Genomic DNA, 24557 nt, shown 5'->3' on the forward strand with positions numbered 1-24557 from the left:
TGTTCTCTCATGTAAGCTCAAACTTGTAATTGTAATTGTAATTGTAAAAGTATTTATTGAGCGCGGTTGCTGCACCCAGGCGTCCAAGCGCTGGGTTGAAGGGAAAGTGACTGGAAAGGAGCTAAGGTACATAGGATTGAGCAAACAGCAGTGTCTTTAGATTTTTCCGGAATGCGAGGAGGTCTGGGTTGGAACGGAGTGAGATGGGAAGAGCATTCCAAAGCCTGGCGGTGTTCAAGGAGAACAACCTACCTCCAGACCTGGCTCGCTTCACTCTGGGAACAACGGCGAGAAATGCCTCCGTCGACCGAAGGTTCCTCTTGGGGTGATAGGGGGTGACCAGGTCGGTGTTTATGGCAGGGCCCGTTTTCCAAAAGGCGCGGTGCGCCAAGCATAGCGCCTTAAAGGCCACTCTCTGCCTCACTGGCAGCCAGTGGAGACTTTTTAGAGCCGGTTTGGCCGACTGGGTGCGCAGAATTTTCAGCAGGGTGCGTGCTGCGCAATTTTGAACAATTTGCAATTTCCTGAGGGTCATCTCCGGGGCCCCCAAGTAAAGCGCATTGTTTGAGTCCAGGCGGGATTGAATAAGACCTTGTACTGCCACCTTTTTGGCCTCTAGGGGAAGTAACGGGAGCACTTTCCTCAGGATTCTAAGTAGGCCAAAACAAGTGGCAGACAGCTTTTTGGCCTGGGTGGAGAAGGAAAGTTTGTTGTCCAGCCAAACTCCCAGGCTTTTAACACTTTCCTTGTGAGTGGGGGGGGACCCAGAGCACTGGGCCACAAGGAGGTGAAAGACGCAGGGGAGGTTGGGCCTAGGAGCATGAGCTCCGTCTTGTCTCCGTTTAGTTTAAGGGAGGAGTTGGTCATCCATCCCTTGACGTCCTCTAGGCAATTTAGCAGGTCTGCTGGGGAGTGAGTGTTGTTCTCCGTGGCCAACGAGACCACAAGCTGGGTGTCGTCGGCATATGACACGATTTTAATGCCATATGGTTCGACAACACCCGCCAGCGGTCTCATGTACACGTTGAACAGTACAGGGCTCAGAGAGGAGCCCTGTGGCACTCCGCAGCTCAAGGGTTTCCTGGAGGATACTGTCTTTCCGTCGAAGATCTGAAACGACCTCTCAGACAGAAAGGAGTCAAACCACCTTAAAGCGTCACCTGAAACTCCGATGTTATAGAGAAGGTCCAGCAAGGTGGTATAGCTGACCGTATCGAAGGCGGCACTTAGGTCAAGGAGGATCACTGCCACTGATCCTCCCTGGTCCAGTATCCTTCTAGTTTCTTCGGTGACCGCTAGTAAGGCGGTTTCAGTACCGTGCTTCGGTCTGAAGCCTGTCTGGGATGTATGTAGTAGAGAGTGGTCCTCCAGGAACTGGACCAGCTGCGCATTTATGTGCTTCTCTAACACCTTGCTCGCCCAAGGGAGAAGTGAGATGGGGCGGTAGCTGGAATGGTCGTCTGGGTCTAGACTGGGTTTCTTTAACAGTGCCCGTACCATGGCCTGTTTCCAAGCCATGGGGACTGAGCAAGCGGATATGGATGTGTTAAGGAGATCTAGGATTGTAGGCAGGGTGGTTTTGCTAGCCTGCATCAGGATCTCTGGAGGGGCAGGATCACAGGGGGAGCCCGACTTGACTTGTCGTGCCACCTTGCTTAAGGTGTCGAGGTCCAGAGGGTGGAAGTGCTCGAGGGAGGGCTGGTCTGGGTGGAGGGGTGGTCTAGGGGGGAGTGAGTTGCTGGAGTCCAGGGATGTGGCTGCAGTTGGGAATGTGGAGTAAATTTTTTGAACTTTGTCGTGAAAAAAGTCCGCGAGCTCGTTGCATTGGTCCTGGGTTTTGTTAGGTGGGGGGACCGTGTTGACATTGGAGCATTGTTTTATAATTTGGAAGATTTCTTTTGGCTTAGATTTTGCTTCTAGTATTTTCTCAGAGTAGTGGGTTGCCTGGGCTGATCTGATCCCTTCTTTGTAGGCTCTGATCGCCTCTTTGTAGGCAGCCTTCTTGTCTGGGAGGAAGTCTAAGAGCCAGGCTCTCTCTCGTTGTCTGCAAAGGCGTTTTAGTTGTCTTAGAGAGTCGGAGAACCAGGGGGCAGATTTCTGTAGTCTCTTCGAGGAGGACCTACGAAGCGGGAGGATCGCGTCTAGCGAGTGGGTGATCCAACTCTCATAGTGGGCGTTTGCCACATTAGGGTCTGCGCAGGGTAACGGGCGAGTGGAGTCCAAGTTGTGCATCCAGAGCTCCAATGGGAGTTTTGACCAGTTCCTCCTGGTGGTGGTTTGGGGAGGTAGCTGGGGGGTCTTGTGTTTGACCCAGGTAAATGGGATCAAAAAATGGTCCGACCATGGAAGGGGGATGGGTTGATCCACAGTTAGATTCAGGCAGTTACTGAAAATAGGGTCGAGTAAATTGCCTTTTTCATGGGTCGGGCGGCAACCAGTTGGAGAGCTTCCAGGTCCTCTTGTAGTTCCTGAGCAATGTGGTCTGAGGGGGAGTTAAAGTGGAGATTGAGGTCACCTAGGATTGTGTGGTTGGCGGAGGAGAGGATTCTTTGCGCTGTAATTTCTGGGAGAGACCTGTGGAACTCTTTTACAGGCTCGGGGGGCGATAGATTAGGGTGCCGGAGAATGTGCTATTGGCGTTAAACTCTATGCAGAATGCTACACTCTCGCACTCAGGGATGGTTTCTGCTGTAATGCGGCATCGGTACTGGTTCTTTAAAATGATCGCCAGACCTCCGCCTCTCCCTACCGGTCTATCCACTCTGAGGATGTAGTAGCCTACGGGTAGGGCTTTTACCACGTCTGGCTCGGAGTGGGCAGTGAGCCACGTTTCTGTCAGGAATGCCGCGTCTGCTTTTTCCTTCTCAAGCAGCATGGAGATCTGTGTGCTGTGTTTAGGTAAGGAACGGCAGTTTAGCACGTACATGCGGTACGTTTGTGTCGCGGTCGACGGGGGTTTGCAGAAGGAGTGTTTGCACCCTGAACATCGGGCAGGTAGATCTGTGGGTGCGAAGATATGAGAGCACTGGGGGATAGTAGTCCTACCTATGCTGTATAAGGTCGCCGAGCTGTAGGTCCTGCTCTGGGTGGGGTGGGAGCCAAGGTTTGTGGCCCCGGGTCCCAGCTGGTCGCGGACGGGCGCAGACGGGCTTGCCTTAGGCGGGCCTTCGGCGCGCAAACGGCGCTCCCGCTGCGCTCGTCCGCTGCGCTTCCTGTAGATGCACATATTTAACCAGAGGGGGGGTGTGGCCCAAGTGGGCGTGGTCAGCGTGCACGCCTCGTCTGATGGCGGCCGCTGGGGCTGGTGAGGAGCGTCAACAGCGTTTTGATCAGCTGTGCGCTAAGTGCAATCAGGTCCTGGCGGTGGTGCAGGTTAAAAGCAACACGTTATGTGACACCACGCAATATATAAAAGTAAGCTTTGTTTTTTTTAAATAGATTTACACAAGTATTTGCTAACACTCGTACCTCCAGCTCTCGGCTTTCCGCCTCAGGAACTGGGTCAACAGTCTACAGGAGCGCTAGTGTTCAGCGCTTTTGTAGAGCGATCGGGGGGCGTGGCCTAAGTGGGCGTGGTCAGCGTGCACGCCTCGTCTGATGGCGGCCGCTGGGGCTGGTGAGGAGCGTCAACAGCGTTTTGATCAGCTGTGCGCTAAGTGCAATCAGGTCCTGGCGGTGGTGCAGGTTAAAAGCAACACGTTATGTGACACCACGCAATATATAAAAGTAAGCTTTGTTTTTTTAAAATAGATTTACACAAGTATTTTCTAACACTCGTACCTCCAGCTCCCGGCTTTCCCCCTCAGGAACTGGGTCAACAGTCTACAGGAGCGCTAGTGCTCAGCGCTTTTGTAGAGCGATCGGGGGGGCGTGGCCAAGTGGGCGTGGTCAGCGTGCACGCCTCGTCTGATGGCGGCCGCTGGGGCTGGTGAGGAGCGTCAACAGCGTTTTGATCAGCTGTGCGCTAAGTGCAATCAGGTCCTGGCGGTGGTGCAGGTTAAAAGCAACAAGTTATGTGACACCACGCAATATATAAAAGTAAGCTTTGTTTTTTTAAAATAGATTTACACAAGTATTTGCTAACACTCGTACCTCCAGCTCCCGGCTTTCCGCCTCAGGAACTGGGTCAACATACTTATTTACATGCTTCCTCGATTTCTCAATTTGTGGACAAAATTGATTGGACCACCTCCATTTTTGTCTTTGGCATATATTGTAATATACCTAGGCAGTTTGAGGAAAAAGTGTCATCAATTGCTCAAAGGTGTCTTTTAAGAGCATTTCCAGACCTACCCCAGTCAAAGTGCCCAAATAATTTCCTCCACAGTGCACTATTATGAGGTCCGGGTTTGGCAAATGTAAAAAGGTTTTCACCAATGGTATCAATTGGTGACATTTCAATCCTCTTCGGCCAATCCATTTGATTTCCACATTTTGTAAATTGAGGTTGTGTAAATTTCTGTTATCAGCATACCTGTGAGCCCAGTGGATGTAGCTATGTCCAAGAATCCAGACTGAAAACATGGCTAGAGGAGTTTTTGCTGCAGTCAGATGAAGTGTGGGAATGAAATGGCAGTTGAAATAGTGAAGTTTGTAATGAAAAAAAACTGTGGAGTTTGAGTGCAAATGATTCATAAGTAGTGATTGGTGTATTTCCATTGCTGAAAACAGAAAGTTAGGGTGCATGGATGTGTTCTTCGAAAGATGTAATTTGAATGGTTAATTAAAAATGATGTTATGAAAGATTGCAGTGGATTAGCAGGTGTACTGAGAGTTCAGAGTTCATTTGAAACATTGTTGTGTGAACTTGTAAACATGAGAGGTCTGGAAGGCGGTAGTTGCTATGGAAAAAGGGCAGAAAGGGGCAGAGGGGGGAAGGGTGTTGATTTGAAAATAGTGAGGGAAGAGTTTTGATTGGCTGACATGAGAAATATGTGTGATGAATATCAGCATTTCAGTGCCTTTGTTGGTTGCAGCCTCCGGAGTGCATACCTTTTATTCTGCTAAAGAAAAATTGGTGTGTTTCTGAGACTGTTTTGAAATTCAAAAAGCATTTGTAAAGGTGAGTTATCGTTTCTATATTTTAGATAAAGTCTAGTATGCTTTTTTGCGTAAATAAGAAAGCCAGCTGTGTATTTAAAATGATGTTTTGAGTCAAGTGTTTGCATTATGCTTTCAAAGACGATTTTGCATTCTTTTACCAATTGTAATTGCAGATAATGTAAAGTATTAGTACTGACAAGGTGTGGTTGTACATAGGAGCTGTGCTGTGTTTTCAAATTATGATCAGAAAATCGTTTTTAAGGAAAAGGAATGCTTTAAAAAATTATGAGATTTTATTTACTTGTGATGTAACTCCTGCAATGCGTCGTTTTTGCGGAACAGATGCATGATGCATCTGTGTTGTTAGTGCCCCATGCTGCTCTACAGTGTACATGTAAAAAATTATGCATAAGTGTTGCACGGGCATTGTAAATACTCTCCTATGTGTGCTTAGCCATTTCAAGTCACTTCCCCCTGGTTCAAGGGCCTTGTAAATACGTCCCCATGTGTGTCTGGTCATTTGTAATCACTTTCCCCGTGGTGCAAGGTCCTTGTAAATACGCCCCCATGTGTGCTTGAAAAATTTTGATTTTGATTGTTTGAGTTACATAGCTATGTTAAAAGTTATTGAAAAAAAGGTGCAAGGACCTTAAAAAAACGTTTTCATGTGTATTAGGGCATTTTAAGTCAGTTCCCTATGAATGTAAGTATATAATTGTTTTACATAAAAGGTTTAAAAACGTTTTTTGAAATCAATTAGGTTTCTTGATATGTACTGCTAGTGGTTCATAGGTTGTTTGGGGCATATTTACAAGGCCTTTGAGTCCCTTTGACGTAATTTTTCCAATTTTAATTTAAGACATTTCCCCTGGAGCAAGGTCTTTGTAAATACGCTCCCATGTGTGCTTGGGTAATTTAAGTATTGATAGGGTGTGCTTCTACATAAGACGAAAACTACATCTGCATAATGAGATAAGTAAGCTGAAGAAATACAGGTGATGTGATTGTTAAATGTGCAAAAATATTTTCACGTTTTTCAATTATATCACTTGTGTTTCCTAACATTAAGAATCACATTGTGCAGATGATATTTAGTCATGTTCAGGGAGATAGAGGAGGTCTGGCCTTTGTTCAAGAGTGCAGTGGACATGATTCACTTCTTTGGTAGGCCTGTACATGTCTTATCACCTCTGTACTCTTCAACAAGTGTAAATTTCATCTGCAACCCTGAGTAGGCCTCACCTCAAACAAACTTCTAGATAGTCCACACCTTATCGTCATCCTAAATCAATCATTTAAAGTGTTAGGGGCAGATTTATGATGGCTGTGCGTCTATTTTGTGGTGCTGTTGCGTCACTTTTATAATGCAGGAGAGATTTTCAAGATGCACCATGTTGCAAGATAGCAGCAGCGGGTCGTGGAGGGAGTTACGGTGGGGCAGGGAGGCGGGGAGGGGGAGGGGCAGGGTGGAGGGACCTAAACACTGGCATATGTATTATTGCAGGTAAGTACACAATTTAATGTGCGTCAAGTTTCATGTGGGCTTTTTGTTGCAGGTAGGGCAGTCATTTGCATGAAAGCCCTGTAATACTATCACTATCACAGTAAAATTAAGAAGATTTCACTGAATCATCGTTATAGCATTGCTGAATCAAATCCTTACTGTTATTGATTTACTGTTTGGTAATAGTGGTTAATAACATTTTTTATTATATTTTACCACAGATTCAACTGCAGATTATTTAGAAATTAGACAATGCCGTCTAAGGATAGAATCCGAAAGGCTACGAAACGTCAAAGACAGCAGATTACTAAATGCTTGCAGCAGTCCTCTACATTAAAATCACGTCAACGCACGAAGAAAGAGAACAAAATCATTCCTTAGAAACATTTGTAGAAACAAAAGTATAACTACCGAACAAGTTTTAGTCCAGAAAAAGAGAGCCAATTTAAATGGAAAGGAAAGGCACGTCAAAAAAGTTTCTGCTAGAGCAGGAGATAACTCTGTGCATGGCAGTAGAAGGGAAAATACATTCAGGGACATTCGTAGGCGAATGTTCCGCAACAAGGTAATTGTCAATTTGCTAAAACAATTTAAGAAAGGCCAACAGAAAGTGGCATTTTATAAGAAAAAGAAAAATGTAGAGAAAATTATTGATCAGGCTTTCGAAATTAAGTGAAAGTTATTTATTTTAGTAATTAATAGAATTAGGAAACTAAACAAGGTAATCTATGTTTTCAAATCAAATAGTAGATGGAAGAGAGTAGTTAATCGAAGTAATTTTTGTGAAGTTTTCTCAGGAGAATGGATGCATAGTTCAAATAGTGAGGCATTTTTTAATGAGCAGAGTTATTTACAAGACAATGATTTGGTGCATGCAGTTGACAGCAGTGGTCGAGCATATGAGGTAAAAGATGGTCGCCCGGTTGAAAAAGAAAAACTTGTGTCTGCAGATGCAGAAGAGGTGTTAAGTGATGAGGTTTTAGGGAGACGTCCTAAGGGACCAGTATACACCTGGAAGTGTAGTTCTATTTGCAGTGTGCGACAGGATTCCATCAATTTGCTTTGTGATTTTATACGGACATTTAATAAGAAAAGTTTAAAACAAAAAATAAAGTTGTTGCAAGAATTAGATCCTTGCAGAGTGAGACAAGTGACAGGTTTGCATGGTCATTCACTGGCTTGTCTTTCCAGGAGAGTATGCCAGAGTGCTTTTCATCATTTCAGGATGCTAGCAGTGCATCATAATAAAGTGAGGAAATTAGTTAGAATGTTGTATTATGCTAAGAGTCCAGCAATGATGCTTAAACAATTAAGCAGTGCTCTTTTGCATGGTTCTGAAGTAGATGTGAAGAATATTTGTCAAGAAATTGAGTTCTGTTACTTTGCTGGTAAAGAGAACAATGTTGAAATTGACCCACTAGAAGAAGGTAATGTGGAAGAGAGTGTACAGATTTTCAGTACAGATAAGTTTCACAAGGAAATTTCCACGTTTATGGTGAAATCAAGTGAGAGGCCTAATTTCACTTGTGTGTGTTGTCGACGGACTTATTATAAGAATCAAACTAAGTTAGTGGATTTATATGCAAAAAGTGATTTGGAAAACAATAGTGAATGGAAGGATTTTGCCACATACTTGATGGTAGAAAATTGTTTTGATTTGGGAGCGGACCAACGTATGTGTACTTATTGTTATAACAAATTAAACCAAAACCAGATGCCTGCTAGAGCGGTTTATAATAATCTGGAATTAGTTGACATTCCTTCTGAATTGAAGGATTTAAATACTTATGAATCTATTTTGATTCAAAGTGTCCATCCCTTCCAGGCTATTGTACGAGTGGAGCCAAAGACAGGGAAATTGCCTCCATCAGATTTACAGAGAGGATTAAAGGGAAGAGTTGTTTATTTGCCTTTAGATTTGAAGAAAAACATTAATACAATTGGAGTCGAGAAAGTGGAAGAGGAACCTCTGGTTATCATAGTTAATGGTGTTCCGACAAAGAGTAAGAAAATCTGGCAAGATTTAGTGGATGTTAGGAAAGTCAAAAAGGCAACATTGTATTTGATAAAAAAATAATGAGTACTACAAGAATGTATGTGTTGCAGAAGAGGAAGTAAGTGAAGAAGAGGACAGCGATTTGTGTGCTGGACAAGTTGAGAAAGTAGAAGCCTCTAAAAAGGAAGAAATATATGAACATTATAGTGTTCATCCTTTGCATTCCAGGGAAGTCATGGGGTATGCTATTGAGTCTTTTCAAATGAAACAAGCCAAAGGGAGTCCCATTAGTGTTTGGGAGGAAAGTTTGGAAGCTCGATGTTTCCCACAGTTATTTCCCACAGGTCGAGGAGGACGATATGATGAGCGACCTGTTCAAATTCCTGCTTCAGAATACCGGACTTGATGATTGTATGCAGAAGATCCTAGGTTTCGTCAATGCATTCCCTATTTATTTCATCTACTGTTTGAAAGTGATCTCTCTGGATTGTCTTATGCAGTGAACCACATCTTGAAAAGTGGTGTACAACTGCGAAATATCTCGGCAAGGGACTTTATGGATAAAGTCAATGTGCAAGACAGTATTTTGGATTCTCACCTGATTAATCTCATGGCTTGTCAGCGTGGTACTAATGAGTATTGGTACCGCCGTCATGGTGACTTAAAATGTATGCTGAGGAACTTAGGAACTCCCACATGGTTCCTCACTCTCAGCTGTGCTGAGTATGGCTGGGAAGACTTGCTTGAATTTCTACGTGAGGCAAATGGAAACATTGAAAATATCGAATTCAAGACACCCGGAGAACTGTGCTCTTTGGATCCAGTGAATGTATGCAGGTACTTCAATCATAGATTTGAAGCTATGATGTCATTCATCATGAGCAAGAAAAATCCACCTCTTGGAGAGGTGTTGGATTTCTTCTGGAGAAAGGAGTATCAAGCAAGAGGAGCTCCTCATATACATATTCTGCAATGGATCAAAGATGCACCCAAATTTGGAACAGATCCGGATGACTTAGTGATGAGTTTCATAGAACAGTATGCTACATGTGCTGTTCCAAAGACAAACGAAGACAAAAGTCTAAGAAACAAGTTTTACGGTTTCAAAGCCATCGTTGTGGAAAGTACTGTCGTTGTAAATTCAGAAACAAGGACAAGTACTACACCAAATGTCGTTTTGCATTTCCACGGTCGGTGATATCAAAAGGGTTAACAATTTGATGTCTTCGCTGCGACATAATGTGATGAGGAAATCACCCAAAAACACATACAATTTGAAAAGAAACGAAGAGTCCAAGTACATTAACGACTACAACCCAGTGATTTTGTCCATGTAGAATGCTAACATGGATATACAGTTTGTGGCTGACAACTGTATGGCTGTGGCTCGGTATGTGACGTCTTATATCACCAAAAAAGAAAATACAGAACTGAAGGATATGTGGGAGGATATTTCCCATGAAAAGAGCCTCAGTAAGAAGTTGTACAGTTTCAGTCTGAAGATGTTGTCGCATCGAGAAATCGGAGCTTACGAATGTTCTGACCGGTTATCTTCAGCAAGTCTCTATGCCAAATCTAGGAGTATCGTTTGGGCGAGTCTTGGTCTTGCTGCAATGCGTAATCGAGTTCTGAAACCTGTACGGGAAATTGAGTATTTGGCGGAGAAGGAGCCAAGCAGTACAGATATTTTGAAGACCAACATGTTGGATACATATTATCTAAATAGAAGCAGTCACCTGGAGAATGTTTGTCTGTATGATTTTCTACAAAATTACGTTTTCAAGAGGAACATCAAAGAAGATTTTGATAAAGGAGTGTATGCTGTAATTGGAAGCGAGGGATGTCTGGTCAAGCAAAGAAAATGTCAATTGGTAAATCATCGAAAATTGAATTGCGAATCTCCAGAAAGAAAAGAGTTTTTCTATTTAGCTCTTTTGAAACTTTTCAAGCCTTGGCGTGCAGAAGAGGAACTGCTTGGAGATTTCCTCTGTTACGAAGACTCTTTCAATGCAGCCAAGGAGTCCATAGAATGTCCTGTTTTTCCAAAATATCTAGAAATGTTGAATGCAGAAATCGAGCAGGAAGCAACAATTGCAGCTGAGATTGCTAGAGACAGTTCTCATGACAGTCAGAGTTCTGTTTCATTGAGTCAGGATCCACTAGGAGAACCAGTTATCGAAAATGAAGCTGCCACTGCCATGACTGAAGTGGAAAGAGCCATGGCACATGCTCAGGAGGATAAGGTTAACTTAGAAGATTTGGAAAGACAACTCAACGTTGAGCAGAGGAAAATATATGACGAAGTTACCAACCAAATTGAGCATGGATTAAGTCATGAGAAGAAAGAGTGCTCATGTACGTCGTTGAAGCCTGTCCGACTATACGCGAGTGGAGAAGCAGGAACTGGAAAAAGTTTCCTCATTAAAGCAATTTCATGTTATCTGCAGAAAAGGACTGAGTCATCGCTGTCTTGTGTTGTGACCGCTCCAACTGGACTGGCAGCTCATAACATTAAAGGGATTACTTTGCATCGGCTACTGATGCTGCCAGTGGAGCATGATAACAAATTACAATACCACAAGTTATCTGGGGATGCTTGTTGTGAAGTATCTAGAGTGTTGAAGAAGATGAAACTTCTTATCATTGACGAAGTAAGCATGGTTTCCAATGTCATGCTTGCCTTTGTGCATTTGAGAATGCAGGAAGTTCTTAAAACAGAGTATGATGTGTTATTCGGTGGCAAACACATCATTGTTTTTGGTGATCTTCTGCAGCTAACACCAGTGAAAGGACAACCAGTGTTTAAACTGCTTACACATGAAGATACCAAGAAGTGCCTAGGGAGCATTGGCAACGTTAACATATGGTTAAACTTCAATTATGCTGAGCTGCGTGAAAATATGCGTCAGGCGAAGGACGAAGATTACAAGAATATTCTACAAGATGTTAGAATCAGGAAAGTGACTGAGCGTGGGAAAGAAGCTTTACATGCACGATTACTGTCAAATTTATATCCAGAAGAAGACGTTTTGCCAGAGGATATTTTTCAGAAAATTACTGAGAAGAAATCTGGAATATGTTTGTTGCCAACTCTTGCAGAATGTTCCATCTTCAACAACAAAATGTTGAATTTAGAAAAACAAGAGATAGTGAAACTGGAAGCTATTGACAGAATAGAGCATATGGGAGCAACAAATATTTTGTCTGAGAATTTGAAATCTAAATTGGATTCATTAGAGAAGACTATATCTAAAACTGCGGGTTTTGAAAAGACTCTGAATGTGTGCTTAAATTGCCGTATCATTTTGAGAAGGAATTTACATGTTGAAAGAGGTCTGGTAAATGGATCAATGGGTAATGTTGTTGATTTTGAGAAATACAGAAGTAGAGATGGAATTGAATTTTTAAAAATTAAATTTGATGGCATTGAGGAAGTACAGCTAATTGGTTGTTGCACAGATAGGTTTTTGCTTGTAAAAGACCTATATGTTCGCCATAAGCAGTTTCCTGTTTGCTTGGCATATGCGGTGACAATTCATAAATCGCAAGGTTTAAGTGTAGACACTGCTTTAGTGAATATTGGCAGTTCTGTGTTCAAAGAGGGTATGGCTTATGTAGTATTGTCACGAGCCAGAACTTTATCGGGATTGTACTTGATTGACTGTGATGTCACAAACATTTGTGCGGATCTAGATTGTGTTAAGGAATACAATAGGTTAAGAAGAGAGTATGCGCCACATTTGCCTCAATATCCTTTGTTTGAGAAACGTGTGGTAGGCCGGAAACGAAGAAATATCAGTAATAGTAGGGAGGTTGAAGCAAAAAGACCAAAAGTCGATGAACCAAAAATTGTAAGCAGGAATAAAATGAATTCTGTTGAAAATGTTGTTGGTTTTGAATTTGAAAATAGTTCTGGTGTCAACTGCTATGCTAATGTAGTTGTTAATGTTCTCTTTTCACTAGAGACTTTAAAAGAACAGATTGTGATCAATTCGGAACAAAGTTTATGCTGTTTGTTGAATTCTGTGTTAGAGATATGTAGCGCTGATAGAACAAGAGTAGAAAGTGTGTCTGAAATTCGTTATCTGTTAGATGAATGTTCAGGTCAAACACAATTCTCTGAAAATATTCAGCAGGATTGTCAGGAGTTTTTAATGTATTTGCTTGAAGTATTGCAAGATGAAGGTGTAGATGTAGATTATCTGTTTGGCCTTTCTTATCAATGGCAGCATGATTGCGAGAACTGTAGGCTATCAAGTACTACTAGTGTAGACTCAGAAAGATTTATATATTTAACTTTGCCTGACAGTAAATCAGTATCCTTCAATAAGCTAGTAAAGGCAGCCGATCAAAAAATGGAGTGTAGCCAATGTAAGTCTGCAATGCTGTCCACGTTAATTTTACGAAGTTATGGCCAGTATGTCATTTTAATGTTCCAACGATGTAGGCCTGATGGAACTAAATTGACAACTTTAATTAATAATTTTATGGCTTCGCAGTCTTCAATATCAGGAAGGACTTTTGTAAATACTGCAATTATATATCATGACGGTCCTTCAACTACTTCAGGACATTACACAGCTTATTTAAAATCTGGAAACGGCTGGTCATTCTGCAATGATTCGGTTTTAACTTTCAAAAAAAGATTGCCTTTCCACCTTCAAAATTCTTACCTGGTGTTCTTACAACCAAAATTTTAGGAAAGGAATCTTGGGATTTGTTCAGAGGAATTTCAAGAGGTTCTAATGGCTCCTACTCTATATGGCCTTGTGGATAATTGTAGTACAGAGCGAAAACTGTTTGTGTTTATAAGCTAAGTCAAGCAGCAGATCAAAATAAGGAGTAGAGGAAATGTAAGTCTGCAATGCTGTCCATATTATTTATGGAAACTTATGGGTGAAATGTCATTTTACAATTTCAACTACATAAACTGGATGAAAAAAAGTTGTTAAGTCTAATTAAAAATGTTTTGGCTACACAGTCATCGATTTCAGGAAGAATATTTGCAACTGCAGCTATTATATATTATGATGTTCCTTTGATAACATCAGGATATTACACAGCTTATTTGAAATATAAAAAAGGCTAGTCTTTCGGCAATGGTTATCATTTTAGTATGAAGCAATGTTGCCTTTTGACTTGTTTTCTGAAGTGAGAATTTAGGGTAGGTAACTGGATTATAATGATTTGAGGTGTGGATGTAATTTAGTATGCTGTTTTAAATTGCTTTGTATGTCTCATTTTTCTTAAATCGATGGAGTTTATCTTTCAGAAAGTGGCGGGCAGAAAATAGTAACAGCACAACAGAGTATAAGCTGTTCATAGGACATCCTTTGACGTCATAGAAAGTAAGTTACTTTTGAGGAGTTCTGATTTCTGATTAGTTATATTATTTGGGTTTTTTAAACACAATCATTTTGATTGTGTTTTTTTTCCCCCGCTGTTATATGATGAATACCTTCAACTCCCTGTTTTCAGTGAAATTTGATATATTCTGATAACAGCAAAAATAAACCATTAAATATGTATAATTAATTTTGTACTTTGAATTGTGATTTATAATATGCATTCATTTTGTCTCATGCTCACTCTTTTTTTACTACCTTCTATTAATTAAAAATTTTTTGTTCTTTCTTACACAGATTAAAAGTATAAAAATGACAATTGACTACGTTAATGACAATTATAAGGTAAGTGTTTAGTACTCTTTACGTTACATCTCTATCACATTTAACTTTTATTAGTTCCACTGCTTCATTTCTTTAACCCTTAGTTTCCTGCCTTTGATACTTCCTTCATTTCTTTTTCTATTACTTATTTATACTACTCTTTTCACACCTTTTCTCAGTCCCTCTTTCAACAGTAACTGTGTGTTACTCCCTCTATTTGTCTTTCTTTTCACATTACTCTCTGTTTACTTACTCGTCTTTTTAAAAAAAAAAAAAAAAAAATTGTTCGCTTCCGGTTCGCGTACCGGCGCGCGAACCGGGAAGCGAATCAAAAGAAATAGAGGATGCTAGAGTGCGAAACATTCTAGCAATTTTTCTTAAAGGGAAGGTAGTTCTGAAAAGAACTTTTTTTTATTATTTTTGTTGTTTTATATTTTTTTGTGTTTTTTTGGAGGGAGGGGAAACAAAAATGATTCATTACAAAGGGCTCAACAGGAGCAACAAAAAAAAAAGAAAGTTTAGTTTCTGGGACGTTTTGAACATTGATGATGTTCATAAGCTCTATTGATTAGAGTAACACTCCTCTCTCCACATGAAATTAATTTGCCGCAAGTTAAACATGTCATTTTCATTTGTCCAAAGTTCTTCTGAAGATTTGGGACCGTTTCCCTTGCCTCTGATTCTGTCACTGCCACTTCATTGGTGGATGTACTGACAGGTCGGGGGTTATCCACCAAATCTCGAATTTGGGCAACACTGTAATTAATCGGGTGCCACCTCTCCATATGACGATGCATGGTATAATTACCATAACTATATTTTTTTTCGGTTCCTCTGGAGAGTACATCGTGGCAGATGAGGCAGGTAACGTACCTGGCATTTACTTTTTTTTCATGTGGAGGAAATGAAAAAAATTGCCAAATAAAATTTTCTTTAATATGGGACCTCCTTGGCTGTTCTTTTAAAAAACCCTTGTCCCTTGCTCCTGTTCCTCTTCCTCCTCTTGTTGGAGGATGACCTGAGGAGGTGGTCCTCTCTTCCTTGGAGGTGGTGGTGGTGCTGGGGGTCCACCAGCTGCAGCTACTACAGATGCCATGACTGAACAAGCAGAAACAGGTCTTTCTCTCATAAAAATGAAAGTTAGAGTGAGGAAAAAAGGTGGGACTTTCATCATTTGGGAAAAAAAATGTTCTAAACCAATGAAAAGTGTTTATTTTACGTCATATGATCAAGCGTTCCATCATTAGGAAACTAAAAGTAAAATGAACCAATGAAAAGTTTTATGAACTAGTCACATGACCTGTTATGCTTACGTTACGCGCTCCGCTCCGCGCCTCGGATCGTTTCCGGGGCTCTGCGCACCTTGGTTCGCGTTCCAGAGCGCTTCCGCGTGCGCTATCGCGGCGCGTCATAAGGCGCATTACGCAGTAACGCGATACGTTGCGATTACGTGACGCGTCACGATGTGGCTTTCTAACGCGGTACTTGCACTAACGGAACGTTTACCGGTTCGCGTACCGGCAGCGAAACAATAAAAAATAATTTAAATTATAATATAAATTAAATTAAAAAAATATAATACTAAAATATATTTTTGAATTAGAATAAGAATACATTTTACAGCTTTTGATATTTGCTATTAAAAAACCATTGAAATTCACTGAAAAAACCATAGGTTATAGACCATATATAGTTAGGGATTAGCATTTACAAAACCTTGAAAATTCACTGAAAAAAACATAGGTTATAGACCATATATAGTTAGGGATTAGCATTCATAAAAGCTTATTTTACTCGCACAAAACCATTGAAATTCGCATATATAGTTAGTTGCACTAACTATATATTGCGCACCCGCAATCCACTGCTGATGATGTCACATATTACATCATTCATGATATGGTCAGTGACATCACTGATGACATCACTGATGACATCTCAAATGACATCACTGATGACATCACTGATGACATTTCAAATGACATCACTGATGACATCACTGATGACATCTCAAATGACATCACTGATGACATCACTGATGACATTTCAAATGACATCACTGATGACATCACTGATGACATCTCAAATGACATCACTGATGACATCACTGATGACATTTCAAATGACATCACTGATGACATCACTGATGACATCTCATTTGACATTACTGATCACATCACTGATATAATTTATGTGATAATACGATGAACCTCTTCAGACTCTAATATAACCTTAGATACAATCAGTGTAAACAGACACTCACAGACTGTCACTCATCCATGGAGTTACTGACACACCTAGTCAGTCATGCAAAGAATCAATCACACCTCCATTTCCTCAACTATACAGTTATACACACCTTACTTATTCAAACATGTACTAACACATATTTAGTCTCTTATACAATCCCTGATACATGTTCACAATGATCCATACAGCCACTCACACATTCACTGGCTCTTATGCACAGTTATTTATATATGTCAACTCTCACATGTACTGTGTTTTACATATGTACTTACTTTGACATGTAGCACTGAGAAATCCATTCACTCACCAATACACTCATGCACACAGTCAACCGCCCATACAGCTGTTTCCACATGCACTTTTGAACACATACATCTAGTGAATCAACTGTTCACACATCTATGCACAGAGTCACACACCTCCCAGCCACCCACACACACACTCAGTCTCCCATACAAATACTTGGGCAACCAATCAATAACCCATATAGTTACTCATATAGCTACTGATCAACAAATGCAGCAGTTTACAGAACAACAGACATAATGATGTACAAATTAAGACAGTTTAGTCACTAACCCATGCACTCAGTGAGACACATCTAATCACTCACTCATACAGTCAGTCATGCACCTACTAAATCCTTCATCCAGACACCTATACATCCACTCATTCTTCAATATATAAGACATATTTTAACTCTACAGAAACATACAGTTACTGGATAATGTCATCAGTGATGTCATCAGTGATATCATCAGTGATGTCATTTGAGATGTCATCAGTGATGTCATCAGTGATGTCACTGACCATGTCATGAATGATGTAATATGTGACATCATCAGCAGTGGATTGCGGGTGCGCAATATATAGTTAGTGCAACTAACTATATATGCGAATTTCAATGGTTTTGTGCGAGTAAAATAAGGTTTTATGAATGCTAATCCCTAACTATATATGGTCTATAACCTATGGTTTTTTCAGTGAATTTTCAAGGTTTTGTAAATGCTAATCCCTAACTATATATGATCTATAACCTATAGTTTTTTTCAGTGAAAATATATATATATATATATATATATATATATATATATATATATATATATATAGACACATAGTAACCTATAAGTCATACCTATGGCAGGCCTTGACAATCCTGGAGGCAAAGTGCTTGGGTTTGTGTGGGAGGGTGTCCTAGCATGAGCTGAGCCTCTCTGCAGCTTTCAGAACCATCTTTATCAAAACATGTTGTGTAAGGTGTCAAACACTTTGGAATACTACAGGGGGTAACATTCCACCCTTCTAGAGGGAGAAGACATGTACATACTGGTAAACCCGGTAAAAGTTAAACAGAGCCTCAGCATCACAAAATGGATGCTGCTGCCACAGACACGAGTCCGCCCTCCTGCTGCTGGACGAAACTTCAGCAGGGGAGGCCTGGAAAATAGGTTTCCTGTCCAGGGAGGTGCTAGCACCTCCCCAGACAGGCTTTAGTGTATTGGGGAAGGGTGGGTTGCATTCAGTGAATGCTTTTCAGACACTGCCTGGGGCACACAAGGTGCTCCATGCATTTCCCAATTCAAACTGGTTGCTGGGGCACTCTTCCCCAGCTCTGGCACAAAACTGGACAAAGGGGAAGGGGTGTAACCACCCCCTCCCCAGGTCCTCCCATAGGTGGGACCCTAGAGTTAGTCCAACCCCTAAACTTACTATAAGAATAGGAGCCCAGTCCCTAGGGCTTTAGATTACCCTGGACGAAACTCTGATACATAAATCTTGGACCTTCGACATTCCACATCGACTGGAAGATGGAAGAAATCTTCCTTGTGGTCAAGGAGTGACCACCCTGTTCAAACAGGCAACAAAAGCATCTTTGCCCTTCTGCATTTTCGAGGCTCCCGCCGGATCCCGAAGAATCTGCAACACAGGATACAGACTTCCAGACATCTCTGACGCTGACCTGCGCTCCCAGCAAAGCTGAGACCTGTAGCGGACACGAGAGATGTGGGACTGGAACTCCTGGACATCCTGCATCTTTGCAATGCACCTACTTCCCTCTCCCGAAGGTGTGCATTGAGGTATTTGAAGCCCCTACCCGAGCACCTTTTGCACCGAAGCTCAGAGGCCTACACTCCACGAGTGTCCCGTGGGCCCTCTTTGTGCATTTCCGCTCGAGGCTCCTTCTTGGTTCCTAGTCCGTTGGCTAGTGAGCCCCCACAAAGGGCCATCTTTGTTTTCTTCAGCTTGCCTGGTTGCTCCAGGCGTGCTTGCACTCCTCTCCAAAGGAGAAGTACCTCAGGCCTTGCGGGTCTGAACCAAAGCCAATCTTCTCATCTTGCATGGATTGCTAATGCCAAGGCTTGTTGGGTCCAATCCAGATTTCGATACTGCAGCACTCGAGATCCTTCGTGGGACAACTCGAATCCAGCTCCTGGTCGTCGTCGACGCCTCCTGGACGTGGTGGTTGAAGAGTCAAGCTCGACTGGCATCTGCTCCTCGCCATCCTGGTCACTGGCTAGTGACCCAGACTCTGTCCCCTCTGAGGACCTGGCTTGGCAGTTCGGGCTGGACTGTTCCCATGAGGCACAGGTCAAGACTGATTTGCATATGGCTGGGTTCAAACTGGAATGGCATGGTAAGCAAAAAGCAATGCATATAGGCCCAGATCTTTGTACTGGGGTGAATGTATGACATTGTTCTGCATTCTGTCCATCAACTGTTGTTTTTGCAGGGGTTAAAGGAAAAAACATAGTTGGGTGGCAGGACTGGGCAAAGAATGACTTAAAACTTGTCCTTGGAGCAGAGAATCCTGTACAATTTAATGACAAATGTGTGGCTCTGGTGAATGAGGATCACATTCATAAAGATACATTGTAAAGAAATATCCTTAGGTGTTCAATTCAAAAATTTCAATATTCAGAAGTTTGAGCGCTTGATCAAGCTAAAAGAAGACGCAGTTCCTGGAGCACACAAAGTTAGAACAATCTCCCTCAGTGTGAGTGAAGATCTCAAATTGTTACTAGATAAACTGGTTGCTGTAGGGGTTATAACTACAACAGACTCCTCAGAATGGGTCAGCCTCATTGTTATAGTCTTGAAAAAGGCTGGGGACATCCACTTGTGTGTCAATTTACGCTCCCTTGAAAACAAAATTATTATTGATTGTCATCCCCTTCCCAGAAATTCAGGACTTGTTGTCCAATATTGGTTCTGCAAAATTGCCACTCTGTTAGCTTCAAGGTCAGCCTACCACCAGGTTCCTTTGGCACCAAAATCGTGTGACCTTACCATGTTTATTACACCATTTATATATTTCTAAGATTACCTTTTGGATTAGCCTCCGCGGCAAGCGTATTTCGAATTCTTATGGACAACATTTTAACAGGGCTGGATGGTGTTCAAGCAGATTAGGACGTCATCCTGATATTTTTTGAATCAGTGTTTGAACATAGAGGGGCATCTTAGCAAGGAGTAGCGATAATTATCCCTAAATGCGCTTAGCGCATTTTTTTTTATCGCTGCCTATCACTGAATATTTTAGTGGAGAAAACATGCTATTAGCAACGTTTTTCTCCATTGTGCTAAAATATCCAGCGATAGTGGTGAAATGCGAGAATATCGCTGGAAATCCAGCGATATTCTCGCATTAACGCCAATGGGTACTTAATGTGATAATCCCCCCCCCCACCACCCCCCGTTGACTTTACAGTTAAGTCAACTTTGTAGCAGGCGTTAGAATCTAGTGATAATCGCGCTTAGCGCGATTTTTTTTATCGTTATATTCCCGAAAAAAAGGTGGGGACATCCACTTGTGTGTCAATTTATGCTCCCTTGACAAAAAACATAATTAGTAATTGTCATCCCCTTCCCAAGGATTCAGAACTTCTTGTCCAATATTTGTTCTGCAAAATTGCCACTTTGTTAGCTTCAAGGTCAGCCTACCGACAGGTTCCTTTGGCACCAAAATCGTGTGACCTTACGATGTTTATTACACCATTTACATGTTTCTAAGATTAACTTTTGCATTAGCTTCCACGGCAAGCGTATTTCAAATTCTTATGGACAACATTTTAACAGGGCTGGATGGTGTTCAAGCATATCAGGACGTCATCCTGATATTTTTTGAATCAGTGTTTGAACATAGAGGGGCATCTTAGCAAGGAGTAGCGATAATTATCCCTAAATGCGCTTAGCCCATTTTTTTTTTTTTTATCGCTGCCTATCGCTGGATATTTTAGCGGAGAAAACCTGATATTAGCAACGTTTTTCTCCATTGTGCTAAAATATTCAGCGATAGTGGTGAAATGCGAGAATATAGATGGAAATCCAGCGATATTCTCGCATTAATGCCAATGGGGACTTAACGTGATAATCCACCCCCCATTGACTATACAGGTAAGTCAACTTTGTAGCAGGCATTAGAATCTAGCGATAATCGCGCTTAGCACGATTTTTTTTATCGCTTCGCCTGCCTTGCTAATAGGCGATAGCTGTGTTAGCGACTGTTTTCAGTCGCTAACAGTTTGGGTACGCCCACTTTGCATGTCATTAGCGATAAATATCGCTGACATGCAAAACAGGCCCCAAACCTGTAGCCATCGCCTAAAAGCTGTCGCTACCTGCTGTTAGCGACAGCTTGCTAATAGTGCGGAAAAAAGATCGCCGCTTTAGCGGGAAAAAGTCCTGCTAAAGCGGCGATATCGCCTTTGCTAATATGCCCCAGATTAATTTCAAAGAAAGTTTTAAATGTTTTTAGAAATGTGGGAATCACTCTGAAGCGTGACAAATGACAATTTCTAATCACTATATTGGATTATGTAGGTCATAGCATCACTTATTCTGGTATCAAACCCAGATTTTCGCTTATTCAGGCCATTTTTGAAGTCACTTCTCCCAGGGTTAAAGATGCCTTAAGTTCATTCCTAGGAATGAGTAAATACTACTCAAGATTTGTTTGTGGCTATGCTCAAGTTTCACAGCCCTTTGTAATCTTCTCAAATATGACTTGACATTTAATTGGGACAACATGGCTAATGAATCATTTGAAAAGATAAAAATGTTGATTATTAAGGCTCCAGCTCTTTCACTGTACTCGGCTGATAAAAATGTTTTGTTACTGTGGACACCAGCCAGAATGGGTTAGGTGCAGTTTTATCTCAGTGGGTTATAGAAAAGAAAATCCTGTTGTCTTTGCTTCTAGAGGTTTGAAACAAGCCAAATCCCACCACAGCACAATAGAAAGAGAAGCCCTTGCCTGTTCTTGGGCAGTTGATTTTTTTTTTCTGGGGAACAAGTTTTGAAATGTACACGGATCATAAACTGCTCATACATTTTCTTAATGGTAAGGGGACTGGCTAGGCCTCTGCCAGATTGGTTAGACTCTTGTCATGCCTGCCAGAGTTTAACTCTGTCATCAAATACATTTCTGGCTGGCGTAATACCGGGGCTGATTGAAATGCCTATACAGCCACAATTTGAGGATGAAGATTCAGATGAGTTTAAATGTGCTGTAGCCACAAAGGAGGATGTTTTCTAGTGTTCAGGCGTTTTCCAGGACAAAGATTGGATGACTGCAATGGAAAAAGATCATATTTTGTGCAAAGCCATGGATTTTTTTTATTTTTAAAAAGGGTGGCCAAAGGAAAGGTCATTAATTACTGTCATCTCTAAAACTGTATGCCTAAATTGCAAATGTGTTATCCATTGTAAAAGGTGTCCTCGTGCTTGCTGAACTCTGCATACCTCTCATTGCTGTCCATGGGCTACTTATTAGGACTGCTCATGAAGGACATCAAGCTGTGGGGCTACTTCAAGAAACATAAAACTGCATTTTTGGTAGCCCTGAATGGACTCTCAGGTATCTAAGTGGATTGAAAATTGCAACACATGCCTTATCTAATAAACGATAGAAGACAAGTTATATGCCTTTAGATACTGTGTCATTACATGGAGATGCATGGTACAAAGTTGCCTTTAACTTTGCAGGACCATTTGATCCATTACCACTTGACAAAAAATACCTCATTGTTCTAATTGAATACTACTCCAAGTGGGTATATTTTGAGTTTGACTAAAGTTTTTGACAATGAGGGCTCACCCAAAGAGCAAGTTACAGACAACGGCACACACTTCACTTCTTTGCAAATGAAAATCTTTATTTCAGCACACCACATAAACACTTACAAGTTGCACTTCATTCACTGGCCTCTAATGGTCTTGTGGAAAGAATGAACACATTCTTGAAGGAGGGACTTCAAATGGTCTTGGCCATGAAAACTCCAGTAGAGGAGTGAATGAAACAAAAACGTTGGACATGTTTAATTACACCAATTAACACCACAGGTATCTCGACAAAAGAAGAGTAGTGAACACTACCTTGCACAAACAGTACCTTCAGAAAAAGTACTTTGATAACAAACACAAGGTGAAAGAACAAGATTTTGAAGTTGGTGATTGGGTCATGATTAAGAACCCAGTCAGAACTGGCTAGAAAGACTATACTGGGTTATAACACACTTTGGTTTACTTCAAATCAAGATTTTATGATTGCAAATGTTCCTAGACCAATGATGTGTAAGTCTGAATTTAACTTTAAAAACGTCTGCTTGAATGTGTTGGGGTATTGTACAAAATGTCCTATAGCTGACCATCAGGGGAAGCTCCTATTGCAGTCTAGTACCATCCAGTTCATTTCAGATTGCTGGAATGCAGTGGTGAGGGCCTGGGGGAAGCCGGAGAATGTCTCTCTCTCAGTGTGAGAGACTTAGAGGAGAATTGCCTCCCCCATTAGAAAAACATTCCCGCTATTGAGCCCCCACATTCCCTCTAGTTCAAAGCTCAGAGCGGAATCTCAATGATGATCCGGACATCCTCTTCTCGTACTCTTGATCAAACCTCTCGTTCTGAGCCACAGTGAAATGGTTCTTCCAGTCACCTACAATCCCTGCGAAGAAGTAGAAATAGAATGGACAGTTCATGAATATACTTCCATCTGCAAAGTCATAAAAAATGTCACTGTTTAACTACTTTCTTAAAAGTATATTTTTTTGTATATAAAGTCATGACATCTAAAGAAATCTGTTACAGATTCCTTCTTCCCCTGCAACTCCAGCCTAAATTCTTCTGAATTCTTTCTTGCCTCCCCCTCCTTTCCAGAGTCTCACACAGTCCTTAGCCTCTCAGGCCTGTTGAAGAACAGTTGTGAGATGAACATGCACATATAACCTAGACACAGCATTTTAAGGTTCACCAAAACCGAGCAGCAGGAGCTCCAAACTATCTCTTGTCATCAGTTTAAATATTGGACTAGTGTTAATGTAGTAATGCTATTGGTTTAAAGAGTTTTTGTACATCTGCTAACCGGAGGAGCAATGAGGTGCGGGTGGAAAAACATTGCCTTCTACCAAACCTCCACTGTCCTGCATAAAGCCTGAAAGGATAGATGGTAGGGATCTATAACTTTAGTTTCTCTTGGGGAAGTGGGTTGGGTGCTGGCAAGGATGAGAAGGTGCCAAAATAACATTCCCTCTTGAATAATGCAATCAGCCCCCGGACTGCCACATATTACTTACCTCTAAAAGGGGAGCATTCACTTAATGATGGTTTCATATTATTCTAGTATGCACCGCCCTACAACCCTTCATAGAGGGTCCTATACAATTCCACTTCAGAAGCGACCTGCTGATGTTGCTTTTAATCCATACCCTTAATTAGTGCTGAGGTTGGTACATCAGGACTTCTCAAATGGGATTACTCAAATCATTAACACCAAGACTACAATTAAATCTCCATTAATACCTAGGCTGCTTTGAAAACATCCATTTACACCAAGGCTGCATTCAACTTTGTTGGTCAGAAATAAAGGACAGAGGTACGCTAATGGGACACTTGCAATGTGTGCTCTGACACCTGATGTTAGACTCAAGGCTGGAATAAGGCCTTTGTTGGGCATCATGAGAAGAACTGGGAGGTAGTGTCTCACCACACCTCACGACAGCCCACCACATAAGTGTCCAGCACAGCATAAGACTTTTCTGTCAATCCATTTGCTGCGAACAGCTGAAAAGTATCAAGCTCTGATGACCAAAAGTCAAGA

The 24557-nt window shown here is 41.5% G+C and overlaps 1 protein-coding gene across 1 annotated transcript in view; it reads right to left on the bottom strand.

Moving 5' to 3' along the window:
• Nucleotides 1–22596: 22596 nt before the first annotated feature.
• The window catches only part of LOC147705735 (sulfotransferase 1C2-like), a 595887-nt gene continuing 593926 nt past the window's right edge, over nucleotides 22597–24557 (bottom strand). The window contains exon 8 of the mRNA XM_086932182.1: nucleotides 22597–23405. Coding sequence (XP_086788308.1) covers nucleotides 23293–23405 — 113 coding nt within the window. The 3' untranslated portion in view covers nucleotides 22597–23292. The remainder of the gene's footprint in view (nucleotides 23406–24557) is intronic.

Source organism: Lissotriton vulgaris, chromosome 7 (assembly GCF_964263255.1).
Source record: "Lissotriton vulgaris chromosome 7, aLisVul1.2, whole genome shotgun sequence".
Lineage (NCBI taxonomy): Eukaryota > Metazoa > Chordata > Amphibia > Caudata > Salamandridae > Lissotriton > Lissotriton vulgaris.